The following is a 19914-nucleotide window of genomic DNA, read 5'->3' as shown; positions in this document are numbered from 1 at the left end:
TATGCATGTCCAACTCTATAGGGAAAAGAACATTATAAGAAGAGCAAATGGAACTGCCTTGCATTAGGTGCTGTCCTGAAGGATCTGTGGAATTGGAGAGAACAGGAGGGATATCAAAGGGCTGCAAATGGGCAGCGGCCCAATTTTCTTAAATAAGGAAACTACAGACCAGTATACTGTAAACTCCAGAGCTGTAAGCTTGATGTCAATCCTCGGAGAGATTCTGCCGCAGATCATGAAGCAGGTAATTTATAAGCACTTAGGACGTAAGTGGTGATAGGAGGTACCCAGAGGTTCTAGCAGAACTGAACAAATTAAACCAGGTTCCCAAGACTGGCAGCTATCGCAAACCAAAAAACTGGGGGACCAACAGTGGGTTGCCAGATTTTTCTTTTTCCAAGTAAAGGAACAAACAAGACAAAACAAACCCAAATTATCATTTCCTAAAAAGGGTTTTCTTTAAACCCCCAAAGAGAAGGAAACAATCTCAGAATAAAGGACAGTCCTTTAAATGAAATAGGTTTCGCTGTACAGAACACTGGCTACGTAGCCCTCTGACTTTCTCACTGCACCCGTGGACTGCTGTGATTTTCACTCAGGGTGAAAATATCAACACAGATAAGATCAGATACCTGTAAGACAGGAAGTCTTTCTGGCCAGAAGAGGGAAGAACAGAGTTTGACCTTAGCCTAAGTGGGGACACTGACATAGATAAAGGAAGTGTCCACAGGAAGGAGCGTGAGAGAAATAAAACTTGCCAAGTGCAAATTCAAGCCCTGCTGGGGCGGGACTTGGCCAGCGCATTTGACCTCTGCCATCCCTTGGACCACACGACTGTCTTGTAGGAATATGTGCCTGATGCCATTAAGCATTTGGCTCACAAACCAGTTTCTGACTTGAGACGCTCCAAGCAACCTTCAGACTATGACTTGTCTCCCCAGGGAGAGTTCCTAAAGGCAGATGAATTCACAACTGGCTCAATACCATGGCTAGACTGGGGTTCTACAACAATCTAGAAGGCGGCTGCTAGCCTTGATCTCGTCCTGTTTGACCCTTTTATCGATGGTGTAAATAAGAGCACAGATGGAATTTTTACACAATTATTCTAGGGCTGAGAAGAACCTCTGTGTTCGCCTAGGAAGTAGGCTTACGTTTTTAAATCCCATGGTTTACAATGTACGTCTCTGCATTTGGTCGTTTTCTCTCCTGTTCTTTGTTGCCAATGCAGTAAGCTCCTGCAGCGTGCACTCTTCGTGGAAAATGCTTAGTGAACATATGGCAGCTGTGAGCTCTGCCCGCTGAACACTACATCTCAGGCCTGTCATCTTCCCCCAGGTAACTGGTGTCAGCGGATACTTTCCCGGATCCGAAAAGAGGACAAACTGATGTCCTCTTATTGGTAGAATTGGCCCCATTTCCAAAAGAGTTTCAACTGGACTTTGACCATATCTGTTGACCTTGACCTCGTTTCTCAAGGTGAAGGCAAAGCAGTTTACAGTACCTGCCATACTCGATCCAACTGCATTTCTCGAAGTGTGGCTGGGAAGCCCTCTGCATGAGTCTCCCCCTGGAAGGACTGTTAAAATGCAGTAGGTCTGGGGTGAGGCCGAGGAATCCGCCTTTTGACCCAAGTGATTCTGAAACCCTCTAGAGTTTAAGAACTGCTGGCTTAGGGGTTTGTACACCCTGATTTTAACATCAAACAAACCTGGGTTCCAGCTCCCAGCACTTCGAGTTACCTCGCCTCAGTTATCTTGTCTTTAAAACAGGGATAATAACAGTACCTACCTCCCAGGGTATTTGAATGTTTTAAACAAAAAACATGTGTAAAGTGTCTGGCACCTAGCTGAAGCTCAGTCATCTCTCCTGGACCTGCTTATTCATGGGCCCTGTTGCCTGCCTTCTGCCCCTGTTGCCAACTGCCCACTCTTTCTGGATCTGGTATTCAAACTGCCCAAGCAAGAGACTCTCATTGGTCCAAATTTAGTCACCACTGCGCTTGTTGGGCAAAGTTCTCATCCCAGGTTCCCTCCTAGGCAACTTGCCAGCCTATAGAGTGACTGCTCTTGAAACAGATGCCCTCTCCTGGCTCAATCGACTATTGCCAGGGGGATGCAGGGTCCCGTGGGCACCAAACATAGCCACCTATTCATAAGAAACTGCTCCTTCCCTCTGCTAGGGTCTGCGGATGGAAACTCCTTTTAGAAGGGGCCCGTGGGTGTGGCAGGAATTCTGAGGCTTAGCCCGTCCAGTACACCTAGGCTTCTCATTTATCCAGCCTGCCAAAGGAATGAAGCGTTCAAGTTCACTGAAGTCTCTATTTAATTCCAACTTTTCATCTCCATCAGGCTAGGAACACCAGTTTTCAAAAAACTAGACACAGTGAAGGGAAAAAAAAAAACAAAAAAACCTTAACCCTAAAAATGAGACCGTCTGTGTCTAGAACACATTTTTAAGTTTTCAAAGCACTTTCGCATCTACTTCCTCATTGCAGAGCTTGCAAACTGGCGGCCACAGGCTGGATTCAGACTGCAGACGGATTTTATTTGACCCCTGCAATGTTTTTACCATTTTTTAAAGTAGTTGCCAACATTTGAAAGTCAGGAGATTTCACCTATGAAGCTGGATTTCTGGCTTCTCTGGGGAAAACAGAAAGGCTTGGATCCTGGTTCTGAGATGGCAAGAGTCAGGTGGAGCTGAGTAAGCCGCTCCCTGTAGATGGGGCACTGGCTCACCATGTGGGCTCAGGACCCACAAGCCACTTTTACTTTTTCAAGTAAAAAGTAACTTGCTTGGCCTCTGTGGGCCTTTGAAGCCTCATTTTAACCCCACGGAGTAGGGAGAGAAGGTGGTTAAGAGCACAGATTCTGACGCCCAACTGTCTAGGTTAGAATCCCAGCTCTGCCCCTCACTGGCTTTGGGAGTCTGCACGAGTGAAATAACCTCTCTGAGCCTCAGTTTCTTCATCTGTAAAATGGAGATGATGATGATGATAATAATGCCTACCTCATAGGATTATTGGCCCAACTAAATCAGTTAATGCATATAAATTGCTTAGAACCACACCCGGTGCATGGCACGCACTAAAGAGACCTTAGCTTCTTTCATTGTCCACAATTCCCTACCTGGCTTTTTGACATCCAAAAGATTCTGAAAACTGAAATTTTGTGGCAAGCTCATTTGGTGGCCAAAGTGGGCCTGAATTGGCATGAGGCTATTCATTTATCCAACTTAGAAATATTAGTGTATTCGATCACAGGATACTTGCCCCAGATCCCACAAGGGGTGTTATATATGTTATATGTACAATATTGCTTTTCTAAAATCTAAAACTTCTGAAATCCAAAACATATCTAGCCCCAGTGGTTTCAGATAAAGGCTTGTGGCCCTGTATTATTAATTTGTATACCCACTTGACAGATGGGGAAACTGAACTCCCGGGCACTAAGCAACTGGCCCAAAGTCCTACGGCTTGGAATTGGAAATAATATTGACCATTAGGCATGAAGCCCCTAGCACCTAGTGCTGTGGTATATATCAGGCTCACTGTAAACATGTTGATACAGGACTCGAGTGGCTACCATTCAGGGTCCCTTGAAGAACTGAAGACTGCCACCATTTACTGAGAGTGACAAGCCCTTCCCCTAGTAGCATTCTTGTGACCCTTTGTATTAATCTCCACTATTCATACCATTGGATTAGGATTAGGATGGGGATGATTGTCTTCATTTTACAGAGGAGGAAGCTGAGGTCCAGCACAGAAAACTGACTTGCCCCAAATCACACAGCAAAAGACAGGCAGAGCTGGAACAAGAAACCAAATGCTGTGCTTTTTCGTCTTAAACCCCAAGGCTGATCCGAGGAAGACATATGCTGAACTTTCTACATACTGACCCACACTCTCTGCAGACAATCCTAAAATTTTCAACATACCTGATTAAAGGAGAATGTCCCAAGATCTCAGCAAATACAAAAATGAGACAGCGTGCCTGGGTGGACCTCATCCTTCCCAGTGCCATAGGCAGCAATGTACAGACACTATCCAGTCAGAAGCCAGGGAGGGGAGATTTCTCAAATCCCAAGGAAATCACAGAGACCCTACTGTTTGCTCTTCTCTGTTGATGTTTTAGGAGCTGACATTTACTTATGCCAAAGGCCAAAAGAAATGAAAAATCTACGGGAAAGGGAATTTCATCAGTTACGGAGCAATATCTTAAAGAAACCTTCACACAGTATCAGTTCCCTTGTTTGAAATGCAGAAAATAGAGCACTGCTATTTCATACTGTTAGCGCATCAGAGACCTGGGACTGAAAACAGCATCCCTAGGACCTCTTGCCAGCCCCCTGTCTCAGCACAGGGGAGCTTTCTGACACCACTGCCAACTTAACCAAGTTGGAAAAGAGAAGGCAGGCCGTGCCCCGGGTGACCTCGTGTCTCTCCTAACTAAGCTCATGGCTTGAGTTCCTCCTACCAACAAATCCGCACTTTGATCACACACCCACAGCGACCCAGATCTTTGAATTCAGCAATTCTTTCTCAGGTTTCAGCGAGGCATTGGCAGCCTGAGCTATTTTGGGACACTTTCTCTGCTGTGGATGCCACTTTCGGAATACGCCAGAGACATGCTCAGCACCAGGAGCTCTCCGTCCTGGACCCGCTTTCGGGTTTGCTCGCTCTCTCTCTTTCTCTGGGCTGATCGTTTGGAGGACGGTCGTTCTTGCCAACCTAATCCCAGGAGCTTGACTACCTTGCCGGGCCAGAGGCTCCAAGAGGCAGCGTGGCTGCCAGCACCCTCACGGTAAGGGGCATGGAGGCACCAGGCAGCCAGGAAGGACAGATGTCCTGGGGAGGGGGCTGGTGGTCTGAGTTTGGATGTGGACTGAAACAACCAGGGGAGGGGCGACAAGATTTTCCAAACATCTTATTCTCACAATCATCACTTCCTAATCTGATGCAACTGACTCAGCAGGCATTCAGGAGCCTGCGGTCTCCATTTTCCTGTCCGAAAATCCTCTGCACCTGTAAGTACCGGGGTTTGTTGCCACTCGTACTGTCTTTTGGGGAGGGGGAGAGGAGGGCAGGGCCTGGGGAAGGTCATCGATATCTGACTCAGGTGTGGGCAAGCCCATGACGTTGGAAGAATTCCTGCACTCTCCCCCCACCCCCCGACGTGCTTCTTAGTTCAGAAAATGAAAATGCCTCCTTGTTCTTTCCCAAGCCCCCAGCATACCAGAAACTCTACCCGGCCTTCAGGGTCTTCTGTTCAGCGGTGCTGTGCACACCTGATGTCTCATGTTGGACTTAATGGGAGAAGTGCACCCTCGGCATTTGAATTTCTTAAATGCAACCACAGCTACTATTGAGGGCACAGCCGCTACCGGCTTCTCCATTTTTTATGCAGCAATTTGTTGAAACGGGGAAAGAGGTACTTGTAAGCAGGAGGGTCGGTGGAAATGAGAATTTAGACACTCCTCCATGGTGAAAAGAGCAGTGTGGCTCGGGCTGATTCTCAGCCCTGTTAGAAACACTGCCACAATGGGGAGGCTCCATGCTCTGCGGGGAGAGGGCCCCTTCCAGTGCCTTCCTATTTTGATGGAAAGAGAGGCCAGAATAGCTACAGGCTCTCCAGGAAAGGAGCATTTCTGATGCTCTTATTTACCACTTTCCTGAGAGACTGGACGCTGTCTCTGGCCAGTTTGTCAGTCCCTGAAGCAGTTCAAATGACTGCTCCAAAGGGGACACTCGGCCCTTTCTTTGGGAGACTAGCGAAGTTCCCTCAAAGGAGCCCCGGATGGGGACTTCCCTGGCAGTCCAGTGGTTAGGACTCCGCGCTTCCACAGCACAGGACTTGGGTTCATTCCCTGGTCGGGGAACTAAGATCCCGCGTGCGACACAGCGCAGCCAAAAAAAATTTTTTTAATTAAAAAAAAAGAGCCCCGGATGACAGAGCCAGGCCCTGTTACCTACCCTTCTCCCCCAACACCAAGACCAAATCATTCTTAGGGGACAGGATATGTTTGGAGGCGAGGGTGAGGAATGCCTTTACAGGAAGTCATCTGGATAAACCTGCCAGGATTCACACTAAAACTTTAGTATGAAGTCCCTTTGGGCTTTCATAATGACTTCCTGGGCCATGAATAAGAACAGAGCGAGGTCAGAAGGTCTTGCCCTTTTTTTTTCCACACAGCACCATAGAAGGAACATTGTCCTTAGCAGAGAAAAAGAAAGGCTGGCTACCTTCAATTTTTCAGACTGGCAAAATAAGCAGCTCCTTATTTGTATTCTGCTATGAGTACCGGGTCTGAGGTGGATTTGAGGAGAAGAGTGTTAATATCAGTACTGGAGAAATGAAAAAAGGAAATTCACCTTGTCTCTGGTGGAGACTGGATTAGTTATCAGACTATAGAAAGAAGCTAGAAGCTCGGGAGGAATTCGGTTTTGCTTTGACTACTGCCTGTTTGTGTGGTCTTTGGTAACTCATGGAGCTTCTCAGCCCTCCTCCTTCCAAAGAGCTCTGAGAAAATGATGCTTGCATCATAGAACTTCATTATCTGGAAGACTTTTTAGTCGAAGCCTTGAGTGGTGGGTGAGAGGAGGGAGATCGTCCTATGTGATGGATTCTGATTATAACAAAATAATCCAGGTTCTGGTTTAGTGGTAGCCTGAATTTGATGTCTACCTTATGGCATTCCGGGATTATTAAGAACATTCCCTTGCCCTTCCAAATCTCTCCCTATCCACTCCCAAGGGCTTGAAAATTCTTAAGTACGTAATTCCTTTGACTCAGGGCTTTGGCATCAGTTAAAATGCCAACCTCTTGGGAGGGTCAATCTGTTAAGCCTCACCTGGATGCATCCCATCTGGCAGCAAATTCTGATAGAGGGGAGAAGAGAAGGAAGGAACATGAGATCATTGTAGGTACAAAGATAAGCCTCAGAGCAAGAGTCTGGAAGCAGGACCCGGGTCAAGGCCAAAATTACCAAGAAAGTCCATTGACAGAAAGGGAAAGTTCTTGCTAAAATGAAGTACAAGACCACTTACTAAGGCAGAGACTCAGGATTTGGGTAATAGGACAAAGACCCACTTAAGGAAATGGGGGACATGGAGGAGAAAGAATCCCATCTACTAGCATGGGACAGGAGATAGGAGAGTTCCCTGCAAGGGCAACCTTGGGCTCGGTTTCCTGAGCCACTGAACTAGGGACTCTCAAAAATGTTGAGGCCTCAGTACACAGAATCAAACAGATCAAATACTCTGTGACTCCTCGACCCTGGCATTTCTCCAGCCCAGGAGGGCAGTTCAAAGGAGGGGATCACACAGGAACCTAGACTTGGAGACTCTGCCCCACCTTTTCCTTCATATGGGACCAGAGTTGAACTCATACCCAAGGGGATTCATGATAGATACAGTCACTCACCTGGTTCACCAATAGCTGTAGGATGCAAAGAGGGGCTGCCCATGAAGAACCACAGGCCAAGGGCCTAGTAAACAGGGTTTCGGAGTAAGACTACCTGGGTTGAAATCCTGGCTCTGCCACTCACTAGCTGTGTGGCCTTGGGCAAGTCATATAACCTATCTCAGCCTCATCTGTAAAATGGGCACGATATTAGTAGGCTCTCTCAGAGAGTGTTGTGAAATGAGATGATGCACGTGAAGCCCAGCATAGTGCCTGGTACAAAGTAAGTACTTAACAAAAATCAGCCACAATTAAGATTCCCAGCTCTCTGCTGTATGAACCATCATCTAAGAATGGGTGCAGATCTAACACCACCAGGGTTTTGGGGGGCTCACCATTTCCTTAAAGTAGCCCTCTTCTCCTTCGCCTCCCAGCCTCACTAGATGAGAGCATTCCCAAGCCTTTCCTCTCACTAATTTTACATCCACTCCATCCCCAGCTAACTAAATAGACAGATTCACTGCTAGCTAAGGATTCATGAAATCTTTTTCTCAGCTTTCCCCAACTGCAGACTGAGCTTTGCTAGCCATTCCCTAGTGGTGAGATGGAGTCATTTCTGGGCGGGCAGGGTCCAGAAGGGTGCGGCTCCCTGAGCACTCAACAAAAGGAAAGGAGTCCCACCTAAAATGTTGGAGTCTCTGGTTCCTGTAAAGCTCACTGCCGCTGTAGCATCAATACCGAGCCACGGTCACTCCTGCTGGGGCTCCGTGATTCTGTGAATGCTGACCCACGAAGGCACTGCCCCCCCACCCCTCCCTCCCTCCCTCAGGACACTCCTTTGTCTTGGCCCCAGGGTGCTGCAGCTTCAAGAGGCTTTCCTTCGCTTCCTCGCTTCCCCCTCCCCACCCTCTCCTGAGGATACAGAATTCACTCTCCTTCAAGGGGCACGGTGGCAGAAAAGAGCTCTGCTTTCTGTGCAGGCGGGCCCTCAGCATGCTCTCTGCATTCTAGCCCTCCCTGACTCTCTGCTGGGCAAAGGGGAGGGGGAGGAAGCCCCCCTGGGCATGCTTTGGGTACCTCCAGAATCAGAAGACAGGCCTCCAGCCTCTCAAAGACTTAAGTGAGAGCGGTTCTGGAACTATTTCAGCCTGAGAGTTTGCTCAAATGCATGTTCCAGCTACAATCTCCATAGAGATACAGAGTCTCTGGGTTTGGGGTTCATCTCTGGAATCTGCACGTTTCAAAAGTTCTCCTTGGGCCACACCTTAAGAAAGATGGCCCTCCGTCTTATGGAACGAGGGCAGGGCGTAGGGAAGAAGATCACTGGGCTCTGATTCCTCTAACCAGCCCCAGCCTACATCTTGACTCTATCCAGGAGCTTGTGTAAATGCTTTCTGAGTCCTGACTTCTCATCCAGACAGCAGCTCCTAGGCTGTTTCACAAAGACCCAGAGCAGTCTTAAATATCTGCACTGTAGACCTAAATCAGGGATGTTACCAGTCCGAGGTGCTAAATGGACACAGAGCTCTCATCTAGAGGTGTTTTGAGCTATTGGGGGCTATAGAAGACCTGGGTGGTTGATAGCATACTGAAGCCACACTGGCAAGCTTTGACTCACAGCCCAGGCCTCTTATAAGCTGTGTGACCTTGAGCAGCTTACTCAGTCTCTCTGTGATTTGTTTCTTCACCTGTAAAATGGAGATAGTAATAACACCCACCTCACAGTGTTGTTCACGTGGAATTAGGAGTTATTTTGTCTCCTGTGTTTAGAACCATGCCTGACCTACATTAAGTTCTCAGGAAACATGACCTGTTATGATTGTTACTATTAATATTATATATATAAACAGGGTCTATAATATTCATGAGGAATAAACGAGTTCATGTGTGTAAAGTGTTCAGAACCATTATTGGTGTGGTCCAGGGATTTAACACAGGAATCAGGAGCCGTCCTCGGGGTTTCAGAGGAGATCCAAGCCATCCTGGATAATAGTTCTACGGGAGAAGTTGGTTGGAGGCTCAGAAAGAAGATGGCAGTTTGGGTCTCTTACATTCAGAGTGTAACTGAAACTCTCGTGGCTAACTTGTTGCTACAGATTTATGGGATTATGGGATTTGGTTATGAGACCCACTAGGTCTAATTAAAGTTTTAGGGTTCCTAGGAGACCCACGGTGGTTCACACAGACTGGATCTTTAAAAATGCCCTCGTGAATGTGCTTCTGGCTCCGCAGCACTGAAGGCTCAGTTGTTTGCACTGAACGCTCCAGGGGTCACCGTGTAGCCCTTGTATTTGTCCTTTCTGTCCCAAATCCCCGGTGGCTAATTTATTGGATTTCGTTAGAAGACATTCCCCCACTAAAGAACTCAAAGCTGAAGTGACTGTCCTTTCCGTGGCTCGCGGCCCCTGCGTGACATGAGTTCTGCGCACAGAGCACCTCCCTTCGCTGGCGGGAGCGCAGCCCTGGAAAGGGGACACTGGTCCCGAGGGGAAGGGACAAGGTTTCTGGGAGGGGCTGGGAGAAAGGTGTCTTCCCACCCTGGGCCGGTGTCCTCCCCACATCCCGCCCCTTTCGTGCTGGGGCTCACCTGGCTCTGTCCCCAGCCCTTGCCCTGGAGGAGTAAACGGGAGAAGAGACACTCCATCTGGTCCCACAGGGTCAGCTAATGCCACTTGAACCCCAATGGTCTCTCAGCCCCACCTCCCACCCCGCTTCCTGCTGGACATGTCCACTCGCACGTCGCACTGCCACCCCAAACCCAACGGGTCCCAGCTGAACTTGTCACCCGTCCCCACTCGTGCCCCTGCCAACTACTAGCTCCCATCTCAGCTAACAGCATCACCACGGGCCCGAGCTGGAAGCTCAGGGTCACTGTCACCTTTGCTCTCTCCTTGACCCTCCATGACACCCAGCCCCGTGGTGTCTGCCTGTTGACACGTCCCTGGACTGGTCCCCTGCTCTCTGCTCCCACTGCCACAGTCCTGGGCCAGAGCACTTGCCACCTCTTGTCAGGACCCTTGAGAGGGCCTCCCAACCAGTCCACCCGCTTCGAGCCTCTCCAAGAATTGTCTTCCTGGCCCATCCCTCCTCTGCCTTCACAACAACCTTTGGCGGCTTCCTCTCGCTCACAGAACAAAGTGCAAAACTCTCAGCCTGGCCAACAAAGCCTTGAACGAGCTGCTCCCAACCCCCTTCTCTGCCCCCTCTGCTGCTGCCAATCCCGCACCCCACCAGCCATCATCCCGCCCTCCAGGACAGGCGCTGTCCTGCAGATACTGCCCCCTCTGCCCGGAACGTCCCTCCCGTCCCTCCACTGCCCCTCCTGGCAAAAGCCTCCATCCCTCACAATCCAGCTCAAACGTCCTTCATCTGAGAAGCCTGCCTAGCTTCTCGGTACCAGGTCACTTACCATCAGTGGCCCCGTGGCGCTGCTACGTTCCTCGACCACAGCACCGTTGGACCGTGAGTGTTCATGTGCGCCCCAGTCCCTCCTGCTGGATGGGGAGGTCCCCAAAGGCTACCAATACAAAGGTATTGGGTTCTCATTTGCATTCTCAGTACCCCCCCAGGCTTGAATATAATAAACTATTGGTTTCCTCATTTGTAAGTTGGGGATGAAAAGAATAGTTGCTACCTCCCCGAGGCAGAAGGATTAAATGAGATCATGCATATAATATGCATGCAGAGAATGAGAAAGAAGATGGCAACGATAAGAAGGAAGAATAGTTACCATCCACTCGGTGCTTTCAACGTGCCAGAGGCTGTCCTAAACCCTTTGTATGGATGAGAGTCAGGTAAATAGACGAGTTAATCCATGGAAACTGATTATGTATGCATGTGTTTGTGTGTGTGTATAAGGATATATTATAGACGTCATTTAGATGACGTATGTATAACATATACACTCCACACTGTGCCTGACACCTAGCGGAAACTCTAGTTTTTCCTTTCTTCCCGCATGTTCCCCATCCTTCACCCTTAGCCCTTGCTACCCATCATTCCACAGGGCTGGGGCAGGAGAAAGGTGAATGCGGAAGGTGTCTCTGCGTCACGGTCCCTGGTAACAGACTGGTTAGCGGAGAAGAGTGAAGCCCTTGGGATTGCCTTTGGACTTGCTGTCTAAGCTTAGTCTCTCCATTCAGGTTGTCATGTCTTTGAGGGCGGGGGCTATGCTGGACCCCTGTTTGAGGCCCCCATAAGCAGCGGTTGAGTGGTAGGCACGCAGCAGGCCCTAAATAAGCTCTTAGTCTGGGCTCAGCTCCAGAGGTCCTAGTTTTCAGCAACTGCCGAGGCAGGTCTTGGAGTCACGGCTCCCGGCTTCTCAGAAGCACAGAGGGCAGCAGCCCAAGCCACCCGGTAGCAGCCCTCTCGGCAGTGCCCTGCTGGGGACGGGGCACCTGCACCCCGGACGCAGCTCTGCCACCAACCGGCCAGATGACCCTGTGCCAGCCTCCCTGCTTGCCTGGGCCTCAGGCTTCTCACCTGTAAAATGCTGGCCCTTGGAGCTGTCTGAGGAGGCACGGCCTGACAGCTGTGAAAGCTCTTTGCCAGAAGGCCGCGCAGAAGTGAGGTGTTGTTAATTTCAAGTGCCGGGCTTCGCTCAGTAGGAAACATTCAGGAAGCGGGGGTGGAGGGAGAGAGCAGGGGCGCTTGTATCCAGGACATATGGGGGCCTATATTTGTTGTCCTCCTGCTTAGCAGCATTAGTGATTCAAGCTGGTGCTGCCTGCGTGGAACACTCTGTCCTTCGGGATCCTCAGGGACAGGAGAGATTGCAGAGCTGCGAGGCCGAAGCCAGCGCACAAGACGGTGAAAAATAGAGTGATAGCAATGAGGGGCCACGCACACAGGTTCATCCACATGCATTCACACTCCCCACGCCCCCAGCGCAGCCGCACAGCAGCAGCTGGAGCCAATTACAGACAGACAGACAGCTCCTTCTCCGTCCGACTCTTTTTCTCAAAAGTGTCAACCCTACCCACACACCCGCCCACCAACCCGCCCCTGGGGATGGCCTGAGCTCTCACTAGGGGTGTAGCTGGCGCCACAGTTAAGTGCCTAGAAAGAACATGGAGGGGGTACAGGGTGTAGGAAGCCGCCATGTGGCTCCCCGTCTTGCGGGGGCGAGGGGAGCAGGCTGGGATACAGATGCAGCTTTGTGTTAACAGATGTGCTCTCCTGGTAGGAGAGAGCCCAGGCGCTCAGCCCCTCCCTCCTCCTTCATCTGAATCCACCCAGGGATCCCCCTCTTAACCCTTCTCCCTCTTAAATCCCCAACTTCCTCTTCAAACTCTGTATGTGGCACAAAGCTCAGTAAATGTTGAATGAATGGACGGATGGATGAATATACGAATGCCCCTCAAACCCACATGACTCCCAAGCCCTGTTCCCACCTCACAGACCATGATAACTCTGCAAGCCCCTTCCTCTGCTTTTCTTTCTATATACTCCCTTCGGGCAGTTTCAACCCTCACCTCTACGCTTCTAACTCCCGTATCTCTTTCCAGCCCAGACCTCGCCAGCTACCTGCATGTTCCACATGCTCCTCAAATGCAACAGGCCCCATATTACATTCTTCAGCAATGACGTCCCCGGGGGTTTTCTAGCAGTGAGTCCTGGTCTGGCCAGGGAGTGGGGGAGGGAAGCACTTGCTGTATGCCCCCTGGCAGGATAGAGGCAATGAATATATCAGCACAGTCACGGGGCAAACTCCTGTTCCCAGGGCCTCTCTTCATTCCTCTTAACGATCGCACCGCCGCACACCCATAAGGAAAGCCAAGTTGGGAACCTGGGTGGCTAACTGCCCAATCTGGACTTCTAAGATTGGCACCAGGCAAGTTGTTTCAGCAGAGAGGAGTCCTTGGAAAGGAACCAGTGTGTACTGAGGAGTTATTTCTTCTCCAACACTCTCCATCCAGACCTCACTCTCATTGCCTTGCAATCCTGGTACCGCCCAATCCCACCCCTGCCATTCCTCACCCAGTACACACACACACACACACACACACAGCCCTCCCCTCACTCCTCAGCTCCATTCTGGAGCCCTGTCCCCAGGCTCACTGCAAACCCCCAGGTAAATATTGAACCAAGATTGGTGGAGACTGGGGATTTCATTCCATCAGACCAGCGCTGGAGGGAAGACTCAATGTTTACTGAGAGCCACACTCAAATTCTTTCCTGGCCTTGGCAAGGATAAGAGCAAATAAAGCCCCCTTTCCTTCAGGCCCTCCTAGATTTGGACAGCAGCCAAAGGGACGGGTTACAAACACAGTGGCCTTTGGTTCCTGACAGCCTCAGGGCCTATGAAGGCAGAATCCAAGTTTCTTCCTTCTTTCCCAGGGGGTCCTGAGTACCATACACTGAGACAAATGCAAGGTGTGACTATACCCAACTGTGTTATGGTCACATCTAGGCATTTTCAGGTTTTAAAGCAAAGTGAAACCTTTATCACCAATTTCAGTCTGACATGCAACATGTGAAATACTTTATTTAAAGCATTCACGTGTTTAATCTCAAATGAATTTTAAATTCATTTGTTCATTCAGCAAATATATATTAAACATTTCAAAGAGCTGTAAACCATGGTTCCTGCCTTCATACTGCTCCTATTCTAGTTGGGGTGGGGAGCTACATACAAGGTTAACTGACAATACAAGACCATGCCATGTCCCCTCCCATACCTGGTGTGGCCTGTGTGACTCTTGCAGTCCCTCTGGCAGTACTGAAATTTTCTACTCTATTGCTACTCTCACGACTATTGCTCTCTCCTCCAATATAAGACAGTGGTTAAATGTATCTCCAGGGTGGGGTGTATCTCTGGGTTCATATCCGAGTTCTGCCATTCACTATCTGTGTGATCTCAGCCTGTCTGAGCCTGGTGCCTCCTCTGTAAAGTGAGGACATTAATAGTACCTACCTCACAGAGTTACAGTGAGACTCAAATGAATTAGTACACACAGTGCAGTAAGAATGATACCTAGCACATAATTAGTGCTCAATAAATGTTAGTAATTATTTTCCTGATGCACGTACTGTCCTTTGTTACCACCAGAGGTTACAAATCTTATTGGGCTTCCAAAAGAACCTCATAGAGGCCTTGTTCATTCATCCATTCAATCAACAAATCCATGTTGGGCATCTACAAGCTAAGCCTGGGTCATATAGACAAATAAGGCACTGCTCCTGCCTTTGGGAATAAACAATTCACTCAGAGTAATGCTGGCTTACCAGTGCCCTGAAGCACCAGGAAGAAGCAAACACAAATTCTTCCTGGAGGAATACACCCTCCATCTGGTTCCAGATTCCCATGGACAGAGTCAGGCTGAACATGAACTCCTAACCCAAAATTACAAAGCACACCATGAAGCCAGAAACAACAGAAACAGAATCAGATCCTCCAAGACTGAGACACTGCAATTATGTGATATAAAATATGTATTTTTTTACGTTTTAGGTGCATTAAAAAACAAAAGAGGATTTTGAAAACATTAGCAAAGAACGAGCTATTAGCAGAAAATAGAGAAAGTATCATCTTTTTATAGATGGCAAAGCTAGAGCTCCGAGAAGGATGTGACTCCTTCAGCATTACACAGCTAATCACGAGGGACTCACGTCAGCCTCTCAGTGTCTAGTGTTTTATTGTCAGACTCGGTTACTGGGGCTGGGGCATATTTTCCCTGAGTCAGTCAATGAGTAAGATGAGTACGAAGCACTGTGTTCGACCTGTAGAAATGACAAAGATGAGCACAAGAGTGTCTCTGCCCTCAAGTAGCTTAAAATTCAGTACAGAGACATGACTACACACAGCCATAACCATGGCTCTCAGGCTGTGTGGTAGAAGCTACTGTGGTCTGGAATGGTAGGAGGTCCCTGCAGGACAGGGAAGAGGTGGATCTGTGGGCAAGAGGAGCTTTGGAGTGGTGACAGGGGTAGAGGAGACTGGGAACAGCCAACGTCATGGAGAAAATGAGGCCACACAGCAGTTCAGGGAACGGTGAGTTCATTTGGCTAGCACGCTGGCTACATGCAGGGGCAGGCCTGTGCCCGATCACAGGACCCTGCACTCACGAGGGCCCCCTGCTTTGTTGAATGTGCTGCTGTTGCTGTCCTGAAAGTCTTAATAATTTTTTAAAACGGGGCGCCACGTTTTCATTTTGCCCCACGGCCCACCCACAAATGATGTAGCCAGTCCTATACTGGGGGGTGGGGAGAGGCATGACTGGAAAGGCAGGGCACTCTTGGGAAGGGCCTTGAATGCCACTCTGATATCTGCTCTGCAGACAATGAGGAATCACTGAAAGTGTCTGAGTCTGAGAAGGCTATGGTGACTGTGGTTTTTAGAAAGCCACGTGGTGGGGTCGGGAGGTGACAGATGGATTGGAGAAGGGAGAGATGGTGGCTGGTCAGGAGACTATTGCAATAAAGCAACGGGGGTCTGGACCGCAATAGTGGCAGCAGACATGGAGAAGGAAAGGGTCTTCACTTTATTCAGTTATCCATTCTCCAGATGTTTACTGAGCACCTGACACGTGCTAGGCCCGGTGCTAGGGGCTGGGATTCAGGGATGCACATGACCCCAGCCCCCGACCTCAGGCTGCTCACAGTGAGGAGGCAGATAAGTAAACAGACCATCACTGCCCCATGTGCTAAGGGCCAGGATCCGATTAAGGTTAGGGTGTTGGGGGAGCCCAGAGGAAGGGTCCCTAACCCAGACAGGGGATTCAGAAAAGATTTCCGCGAAGATGTGATATCTGAGCTGTATGTTGAAGGTGGAGTAGAAATTCACCCCATGAACAAGGCACAGACAGGCAACCCGGGAAGAGGGCACAGAATGTGTAGTAGCCTGCGACGTCTACTGTGTGCCAGGCACTGTCTTTGAGGCTGATAATCCCTGTTCTCAGGCTGGTAGGGGAAGCAGACAACTAAGCAGAGAATAACAAGACGATGGGGAAAGCGCTGTGATATAGCTGCTGTGGGAGTATCTAGATGCAGGGGAGAGGCATCTAATGCAGACTGGGGAGGTCAGGGAAGTGTCTTCTGAGCTGTGTGTTGTAGATAAGAAGGTGTCAGCTAGGTGAAGAGGGGGAGGGCGGAGGGCCAGGGCCGAGGAGAGCTGCGTGCAAATGCCCAGAGGTAAGAAAGAGACTGTCTGTGGCCTCAGAGAATTGTAAATGATTCCCTATCACTCGATTCTAGAAGGAGCATAGGAGGAGCAGGGGGAGATAGGACCAAAGAGATAGGCCTTAAATGCCAAGCTAAGGAGTTGGGACTTCATCCTGGAGAACAGTAGTCCTCAGCCCTGACTGCATACTGAAATCACCTGGGGAGCTCTGAAAAAACACTGATGACTAGCTCCCACCCCCAGGGACTTGGATTTAATAAGCCCGTGGGCGAGGCGTTGGAATGTTTAAAAGCGCCCCGGGTTTATTCTAATGTGCAAGCAGAATCAAGAACCGGGGCTTTAGGGTGGGAGGTCTCAAATTTGAGCACTCATCAGAATCACCGGGAGGGCTTGTCAGACACAAATTGGGAAGGGGGTGCAGGACTCCAAGTTTCTGATTCGGTAGGTCTCTAAGAAGTACCTACTCTTACAGGTTTTCAGAGATGCTTTTGCTGCTGGCGCCACGACCACACTTTGGGAGCCTCTGGTCTCAGGTATCGTAAAGTCAGTACCACTTCAGTGGAGGAGGGGGTGGGAAATGGTCTGATCTGCATCTTGGAAAGATCGCTCGGGCCACTGGGGGGAGAATGGTCACCGAGGGGAAAAAGAGAGGTGAGGAACCAGGAAGCTACTGAAGGAACCAAGGCAAGAGAAGACTGCGAGGGAGTCCTAAACTAAATAAAGCGCTGGCAGGAGGAATGGAGAAAATGGGTCAAATCTGAGGTACGCTTAGGAAGTAGGCTTGGCAGGGCTTAGTGACTGGCTGAATATAGAGGTGAGAAATCAGGATGTGGGAAAGACAACTCTTGGATTTTTGCCTTGGGCAACTGGTGACTCTGATTGTACTGGGCATGCTGGTTACTGTAATCAAAAGCTAAAGGTGTTACCAGGCTTGGGGTGGGAGGTTGCGGAGGGGGGCATTTCTGCCCTCAAATCTCACAGCAGTAGTCCCAGGGAATTTAACAGGCATCTCCCACTGTCCACTTAACCCCTGCTTTCAGCACCATGAGTCTTCACCTTGACCCTAAGCAACTTGGGATTCTCTTCAAAATACCTGGAAAGGAAAAGGAAGACTGTGGTCACCCTGACATGATTGACCAGCCGCCCGAGCCCCAGGTACAGGGCCTGCGCCTCTGCTATTACCCCAGGTGTGTTTCATTCACTTGTTATTTTAATGTGTACAGGGCTGTTGCCTAGAGGGGTTTTTGAAATATTCACAGAGGCCACACTTCACACACAGGTAAAGAATTCATAACCTGCTCTTATATAGCCATGGAAACAAACGTAGCTTAAAGGGCAGCCTGCAAAGGCATTCATTTGGCGTGGATTTGAAATGTGTAAAAATGAGCAATTTTCCAGTGCATCATCGGTCGTGACTACTTGTTAAGTCTTCTCCGTGGGCAAGTGGAGTGCCAGCAATCAGCAGGACCAGGAGCGTGATGGATGGGATAATTGTCCATTAGAGTACAGATAATTTTTGTACCGTGGGAGGGTTCGACAGCATACAGACATGATAGATGGAAGATGAGCTAACTAATGTGATAGGAGTGGCAGCTCCGTTTCTGGTAGTAACCATTCTCTGGCTGAATCGATGATTAATCAAAGACACTTTCCCATCTGAAACTCTTCGCTCACCGGTGCACAACTCCCGCTTTGGGTTAAATTTAATAGCATCATTAAAAACTGCTGTTCAAGAAACTCAGATTACTTTTCGCCAGAAGAAATCGTGCCACATTAGAGAGTGCTTTTGTGAGCTCACGGGCAGGGGCCATGGAGGGGGGTGTGCCTGTGTGTAAACGTTTAACATTGGAATCCTCAATGCTTAGCATAGGGGCTGACACAGAGCACTCAATAAATGTTTGTTAAAGTAAAGTGAAATGAATTAATACGTTTGTCCATTCATTCATCTGTTTATTCCTTTAACAGACATTTATTAAATACAGGAATTAAGAGCTCTGGTCCAGGAACCAGATGCTCCAGGCTTCAAATTCTAGCTCCCACCAGCTGTATGAACTTGAGCAAGTTACTTAGCCTCTCTGAGCTTGCCGCCTCCTGTGGAAAATGGGGGAAACTATAGTACTTGCTCTCATAGGGCTGCTCGAGGGGTTAAATGAGTTAGTGTCTGTAAGTGTTCAGCACAGGGCTTGGCCCATAGTAAATGCTCACTAAAGGGCAACTATTATATCATTATCATCATTGTTATATATACTATGTCTAGGCCTTTCTCAAGTAACCAGGTCCATATAAGAGGCCCAGAATCTCTTAAGAAATGACAGGGCTCTTGGCCAAAGCTGGCTTTCATTAAAGTGGTTATTTATGGTTTCCAACCCAGAGCCCGACTGCCCTAGGCCTGGCAGTCCTGGCCTGGTGCCCTCGTGTGGCGGCTCAGGCTGTCTCTAGGTGGGGAGTGCTCTCTAGAGAAACCTGAGAAATTGCGGAGCAGGAAGGTGAAGGAGGAAGGTAAGGGCTGGCGGGGATCCAATTAACCATCAACTTGCAACCGCTGCCCCGCCCCCAACATTGTTAACTCCCTTGGGTGTCTTTCTGCGCTTTTGTATAGCTCTTCCTGGCAACATTTCTACCTACTAATTGCTATTTCGAATGTTTATCCTCTTGGCTGGGTTGAACAAGACTCTCCTTGATTTTAATTTTAATTTTAATTTTAAGGCAACAAAGTAGAGAACCCTTGCCTTGGAGTTCAGTCAGGAAGTAAGGGAGGCGATGCAACTTAGCGGCTTGAGATGATCTGGTGATGGAAACGATTGGCCACTGAAGAGCTGTGTGACCTAAGGCGTATTGCCTACCGTCTCTGAGCCTCAGCTCCAGAAAAGGGAACGAGAGAATAATGGTCGTCAAGACTAAATGGGGACCACTTAGGACTGTGCCTTTTTTTTTTAAATTTAAGTTTTATTTTATATTGGAGTATAGTTGATTTATGCAGAGCCTTCTTGTTCCTTATTCTCACGATTAAACTAGTCCAGCCTCTTTCAAGCCTTTTACAGTCCCCCGTTTACACAGACTCTAGTATACGAATTACAGGTCATGCTTGTTTTTTACATCAGGTAAATTAATACATTTAAATGTGTGCTTCCCATATCTGTCTACCTGGAAGGTCTTATGAACAACTCGAGATCTGATATGTGCTCAATAACCGTTGGGTGAACGTTGGTAGTTGAGCTAGCAATCAGTAACCTACCCTAGTGGTGTATGTCTTCCATCTCCCAGGTGGCATTCCAAGCAGCACAAAAAAGTGGAATGGCTGCTCTGGACTCATGTGGTCCTGGGCTTGAACTCTACAACTGGCAGCTAGGTATAAAGCACGTGCCAGTGCTGGGAAAATGATAATAGGACCAGTAA

At 48.9% G+C, this 19914-nt stretch overlaps 1 protein-coding gene across 2 annotated transcripts; it reads left to right on the top strand.

Annotated features, from left to right (window-relative positions):
- The first annotated feature begins 1693 nt into the window (after positions 1 to 1693).
- LOC309653247 (uncharacterized protein) lies at positions 1694 to 18439 on the top strand. 2 transcript variants are annotated; one of them, XM_082447812.1, is made up of 4 exons: positions 1694 to 5022; positions 16991 to 17051; positions 17559 to 17705; positions 17917 to 18439. In XM_082447812.1, exons 1-4 carry the CDS (start codon positions 4809 to 4811, stop codon positions 17942 to 17944), a joined length of 450 nt encoding a protein of 149 aa, XP_082303938.1. In that variant the 5' UTR covers positions 1694 to 4808; the 3' UTR covers positions 17945 to 18439. The 2 variants fall into 2 exon arrangements, with proteins under 2 accessions (XP_082303938.1, XP_082303939.1); XM_082447813.1 differs by having other exon boundaries at positions 17798 to 18439.
- The last annotated feature ends 1475 nt before the right edge of the window (positions 18440 to 19914 follow it).

Source organism: Balaenoptera physalus (genome assembly GCF_965194825.1).
Source record: "Balaenoptera physalus genome assembly, chromosome: X".
Classification (NCBI taxonomy): domain Eukaryota; kingdom Metazoa; phylum Chordata; class Mammalia; order Artiodactyla; family Balaenopteridae; genus Balaenoptera; species Balaenoptera physalus.
The sequence above is the reverse complement of the archived record's forward strand: the minus strand, read 5'-3'. Positions and strand labels throughout refer to the sequence as shown.

Bases quoted from the DNA above. Each gene is read 5' to 3' on its own strand.
- LOC309653247 (XM_082447812.1), top strand. From the start codon at position 4,809: ATGGAGGCACCAGGCAGCCAGGAAGGACAGATGTCCTGGGGAGGGGGC. The intron at 17,052-17,558 runs GTATCGTAAAGT...CCCTGCTTTCAG, and splicing joins TTGGGAGCCTCTGGTCTCAG to CACCATGAGTCTTCACCTTG. The intron at 17,706-17,916 runs GTGTGTTTCATT...GCAATTTTCCAG, and splicing joins CGCCTCTGCTATTACCCCAG to TGCATCATCGGTCGTGACTA.